Consider the following 6,000-nt stretch of genomic DNA (forward strand, 5'->3'; position numbering starts at 1 on the left):
GGTCTTCAGGATCACACCCCGGCCGGAGGCGGCGCTCAACCGCTGCACCACCGTGGCTGCCCCTAGATTCAGATATTTTAAATCATGTTTTCCCACCTGTGCATATGAGAACAGGGAAGTCTTCCTAGGATCAGTAAAGGTTCCATCTATCACTTTTCTTGAAGGCCACACTACTTTTTAGAGAAAGAGCAATATAACAAAAAGTCTTCAGGAGGGACCCCTGGGTGGCTCAGCAAATAGGCATCTGCCTTTGGCTCAGGGCATGATCCTGGAGTTCTGGATGGAGTCCCACATCCGGCTCCCTGCATGGAGCCTGCTTCTCCTCCCTCTGCCTATGTCTCTACCACTCTCTGTGTATCTCTTGTGAATAAATAGATAAAATCTTAAAAAAAAAAAAAAAAGAAGTCTTCAGGAAATTATGTGTTTAGTAACCCTATTCCATACTCTACAGTGTATGTAAATTAGAAGAATGCAGGACCCTTTCCCCACAGATCTAAAGGCACCTTCTTTATCCTCCAAAAACACTTTCAAAATGGCATGCAAGCATCCAGCAGTCTGTTCCTAAGCTTCCTGCTGTTCCTAAATTCTAGGAGCAGGCTTGAGCCCCAAAACTTGGACACTGCTGTCACCAACTTATGACAAATATTATCACTACAACGGCTTGCTTTGCTTCTTCCCTCCAACCCTGTATATACTCCTGTTTGCTTTTCCTGTTTCACAGCAGGTTTCTTTTTTTCCCTGTGAATATTGAGGTTAAAAAGCCTGTGACTCTTTGTCATCAATTTCCCCTCCTCATCTAATAATAGTTAGCACTTTAATTTTTATATATCTTTTCAATCCAAAAGTACTGAGCTGTATTTCTCTACTGCCAATTATGTGGGGAGGTGGCTCTAATTCCTTTCCTGCTTTAGCTTTTTCTCTCTTTGGCCTCAGAGAGTCTTAACTATTTTTATATTGCTATTGGTAGAGAGGATAGCTTCTATTTGTGGATTCCTCTTTAGAACTATTCACTTAAAAGTAACCTGAAGGTATAACTAAAGTTAGTTAAATTTTAAAGCATTATTCCACCTGATAAAGACCAGAAAGAGGGGCAAAGCTGTTTACCATCAACAGGTCAAAATAGAATTCTTTACAGGCCGAGCAATTTTTTTTTTTAAGATTTATCTATTTGAGAGAAAGCACACAAGCGGGAGGATCAGGGAAAGAGAGACAGAATCCATACTGAGCATGGAGTGGGAAGCAGGGCTTGATGTCACCACCCTGAAATCATGATCTGAGCCAAAACCAAGAGTCAATATTTAACTGACTGAGCCACCCAGGCACCCCCAGAGCAACTTTTTCTTATTTCTTTGACTAAAACAATTAAAAGCATTGCTAATTACTAGGAGCAGGCTTAAAATAATGATGAAGAAATAGAAAACTAATTCTTAATGGACAAGCATAGAATTCTCCATTCAACGTGCAAATAAAAACTGATCTGTGCAAATCAGACCATTCTTTCCTCTTCTTTATGGAATGAATACAAAGGGCCACACCACCAACAGAACATTAGAAAGATTAATATCTGCAGGGAAAAAAAAATACTTTGTGTGGTATTTATCACCACAAGGAATATTTTATGTATTACAAAAGACTATTATTGGGATCCCTGGGTGGCGCAGCGGTTTAGCGCCTGCCTTTGGCCCAGGGCGCGATCCTGGAGACCCGGGATCGAATCCCACGTCGGGCTCCCGGTGCATGGAGCCTGCTTCTCCCTCTGCCTGTGTCTCTGCCTCTCTCTCTCTCTGTGACTATCATAAGCAAATAAAAATTAAAAAAAAAAAAGAGATAAAAAAAAACAAAAGACTATTATTTATTCAGTATTGACCATCTACACAAAGGTAAGCTATGGGAATATATAATAATATATATGTCCTGCCCTCAAAAAAGGCTTACATAAACCCAAATTCTCTTTTACAACATGAAATTAATAAAACAGTTTCAAATTCAGATGAGATTCTATGAATATGTGTTGATCATGTAACTAATACTAGCACTGAAAATTTAAAGATTTATTTATTTATTTATTATTTACTTATTTACTTATTTACTTATTTATTTATTTATTTATTTATTTATGATACACATAGAGGGAGGGAGAGAGAGGCAGAGACACAGGCAGAGGGAGAAGCAGGTTCCATGCAGGGAGCCTGATGTGGGACTCGATCCCGGGACTCCAGGATCGCGCCCTGGGCCAAAGGCAGGCGCCAAACCGCTGAGCCATCCAGGGATCCCCAGCACTTAAAATTTAAATTCAGGGCAGCCCCAGCGGCCCAGCGGTTTAGCACCACCTTCAGCCCCGGGTGTGATCCTGGAGACCCAGGACTGAGTCCCAGGTCCCTGCATGGAGCCTGCTTCTCCCTCTGCCTCTCTCTCTCTCTCATGAATAAATAAATAAAATCTTTTTTTTTTTTTTTTTTTTATTTATTTATGATAGTCACACACACAGAGAGAGAGGGGCAGAGACACAGGCAGAGGGAGAAGCAGGCTCCATGCACCGGGAACCCGACGTGGGATTCGATCCCAGGTCTCCAGGATCGTGCCCTGGGCCAAAGGCAGGCGCCAAACCGCTGCGCCACCCAGGGATCCCTAAATAAAATCTTTTTAAAAATTTTAAATTCAGTTGGCAAATTCAAACTCCACCTGCTACAGTATAATGTTGTGTCTTCAGGTTCTCATCACAATTCAAGATTTTAGAGCAGGATGAGAGATGAGCTGACTGAATTCATCAATCCTCTCTACAATTTCCAGGCAAAAAATGATCGACCATTTTATAGGCACCTCCAGTGGTGAAAAATTCTATTAACACATTCAATCAAACATGTCCATTTTTGATTGGGAAGGAATCCAGTCTCCACTCATAAACCTAGCTTCCCAAGACCTGGAATCTCCTATTCAATACAAATGGCACCAAATGACTTCAAACCAAAGGGTTTACACTTTACACTGAGACAATGAAAATAAGCTCACTCTATTATAAATTCTAATATAGAGATGCCTGGGTGGCTCAGAGGTTGAGCTTCTGCCTTCAGCTCAGGGTGTGGTTCTGGATCCTGGGATCGAGTCCCACATAGGGCTCCCTGCAGGGAGCCTGCCTCTTCTTCTGCCTATCTCTCTGCCTCTCTGTGTGTCTCTCATGAATAAGTAAATAAAATATTTTAAAAATAGGGACACCTGGGTGGCTCAACAGTTAAGCGTCTGCCTTTGTTCGGCTCAGGTCATGATCCTGGAGTCCCAGGATCGAGTCCCACATCAGGCTCCCTGCATGGAGCCTGCTTCTCCTTCTGCCTGTGTCTCGGTCTCTCTCTCTCTCTCTCTTCAGGTCTCTCATGAATAAATGGATAGAATCTTTAAAAAAAAAAATCTTTTAAAAAATAAATAAATAAATTCTAATATATATTTAATCAGTTAAGACAACTAAGGTCTCAAGGCTGTAACAAGACTACCTGGAAATTCTTTCTAGGAAAAGGTACATTTTGGTATGCCTGTAGAAATTATGATTTTTCTAAACTGCAGATCCCTCTGATCTGTTCTTTAGTTCTACCAGGAAAAAGAAAATCTATCACGTACTGAATGTTATTACCTGCTAGGCTCAGGGCTAGCACTTCAAAAAGGACTCTCTAATTTAATATTAACATTCTCTGGAGTAGACATCATTATAGGTTGAGAAAGTGAAGCTGAGGGAGGTTTAAAAATTGGCCTGAGTATTTTATTCTTTCTGGTGCTATTGTAAATGGGATTGTTTCCCTAATTTCCTTTTTAGATAGCTCATTGCAAATATATAGAAATGCAACTGATTTTTGTATGTTGACTTTACTAAATTGCAACTTTAGTAAAGTATGTTGCAACTTTACTAAATTTATTAGTTCTAACTGTCTGTTCGTCTTTTCTTTATGTAAGATCATGTTGTCTGCAAACAGGAACAATTTTAGTTCTTCCTTTCCAATTCTGTAGCCTTTTTAACCCATTTTCTTGCCTAACTGCTCTGGCTGGGACTATTTGCTTTGCTCCTTATCACAGTGGGTCACCACCTCACACCTGTCAGAATGGCTATTATCAAAAACAAAAAACAAAAACAAAAGACAACCAAAGTGTAGAGAAATTGGAACCTCTGTATATTGTTGATGGGAATGTAAAATAGTGCAGCTGATATGTAAAATAGTATGAAGGTTCCTCAAAAATTTATAAATAGAATAACTATTTATAGTTATCCTGCTTCTGCACATTTACCCAAAAGTACTGAAATCAGGATCTCAAACAATTTACCAGCACTCTCGTGTTCACTGAGGCACAATTAACAATCACCAAGATATGGGAACAACTTATTTTTTTTAAGATTGATTTATTCATGAGAGACACAGAGAGAGAAAGGCAGAGAAACAGGCAGAGGGAGAAGCGGGACTGGATCCCAGGACCCCAGGATCATGCCCTGGGCCCAAGGCAGGCACTCAGGGATCCTGGAAGCAATTTAAATGGCAATGGGCAGATGAATGGAAGAGCAAAATGTGGTATATACATAGAATGGAATATTACAGCTTTTAAAAAAGAAAATTCTGTGGGCTGCCTGGGTGGCTCAGTCAGTTAGCCATCTGCCTTTGGCTCAGGTCATGATCTCCGGGTCCTGGGATGAGCCCTGCAAGGAGCTCCCTGCTCAAGGGTGTCCCCTGCTCCTCCTTCAGCTCCTCCCCCTGCTTAGGCTCTCTTGTTCCCACGCTCTCTCAAATATTTTTTTATTTGAAAAAGAAGAAAATTCTGCAATAGGGGACAACATGGATGAACCTTACGAACATTACGCTAAGTAAAATAAGCCAGTTACAGGAAGGCAAATGATTCCACTTATATATATGTGGCATCCACTGATAGGAGATGATTTACAATAGTCAAATTCATTGAATGAAAGAGTGGAATGCTGGTTGCCAGGGGCCAGGAGAGAGAAAATGGGGACTTCCTACTTAAGAGGCATAAAGTAGCCGTTAAGCAAGACTAAGCTCTTGAGATAGGCTGTACAACACTGCACCTATAGTCGACAATACTGTCAGGCACACTAAAAATTTCCTAAGAGGGTGGAACTCATGGTAAGCATTCGAAACCGCAATACAAAATTTTTAAAAATGTGTTTTAATTGGCCCAACAACTCAGACCCATTTCCAACGGACAGTCCAACCCTTGATCCGACTTCAAGACGTACGGCCTCGAAGCAGATTAGAAAGTGTAACAGGGCTGTCTCCCAGCCCTGTGTGACCTTAGGGAATCCGCTTAACAGCTCTGGACGTGAGTTTCCTCACCACCAAGCAGGGTCTCAGCGCAGCGGCACCGGGAGGGTCCGCAGCCACCACACGGGTGGACCTCGGTCCAGCATCAGCGGGACCACGCCGAGGCCAGGCTGGATCTCAGTTCCTGGGCCAGAGAGCGGGCGTAAGGAGGCGAAACGCCGGAGGAGGAAGGAACAAAGCCCGGCCCCACTGGGTCACCAAGACCCAAAGGAAAAGCGTCAGTACGACCAGCCCACGGCCTCGTTTCCTAGGCAGCTGGACCAAGAACTCGGCTCACCTCGGGCGAGAATCGCGGGCTGGCACCTCCCCTTCACTTTGCGCCTCAGTCGCCATCTTAGTCAGCAAACTTCTTTCACAGCCCGCATCTCCGACCCCGCCCCCACGCCTTTGGATTGGCTAAGGTGTTTCCCCCTTCTTCCATGCGATTGGATGGCTAAACAGTTCCATGGTATCATTGGTCTATTCAAATAACTAACGGTTATTGGTCACCCCCGGCCGGGGCGGAAAAGGGTCAGGGAGGAGACGCTGCCCCCCGGGGCCTGCTGGGAGTTGTAGTGTCTTGTTTTAATTCCACCCATGAAGATCTGGTCACAAATCCCTAGACTACGCTCAGATTATGTCTGGATATGAAATCTCAGAATTACACAACTGTCTAAATTGAACAACTCTCTAAAATGCTAGATTCGTG

General features: G+C 42.9%; 1 protein-coding gene across 2 annotated transcripts in view; it reads right to left on the reverse strand.

The window, feature by feature from the left end:
* The window catches only part of ARHGAP19 (Rho GTPase activating protein 19), a 69,690-nt gene extending 64,031 nt beyond the window's left edge, over positions 1–5,659 (reverse strand). For both annotated transcript variants that reach the window (XR_008667094.1, XM_055346086.1), the window contains exon 1: positions 5,590–5,659. Coding sequence is in view for 1 of the 2 variants with exons in the window: in XM_055346086.1 (XP_055202061.1) it covers positions 5,590–5,645 (56 nt within the window). In the remaining variant the exon portion in view is untranslated. The remainder of the gene's footprint in view (positions 1–5,589) is intronic.
* Positions 5,660–6,000: the final 341 nt, after the last annotated feature.

The sequence above is a fragment of the Nyctereutes procyonoides genome, unplaced genomic scaffold, assembly GCF_905146905.1.
Source record: "Nyctereutes procyonoides isolate TBG_1078 unplaced genomic scaffold, NYPRO_anot_genome, whole genome shotgun sequence".
Lineage (NCBI taxonomy): Eukaryota > Metazoa > Chordata > Mammalia > Carnivora > Canidae > Nyctereutes > Nyctereutes procyonoides.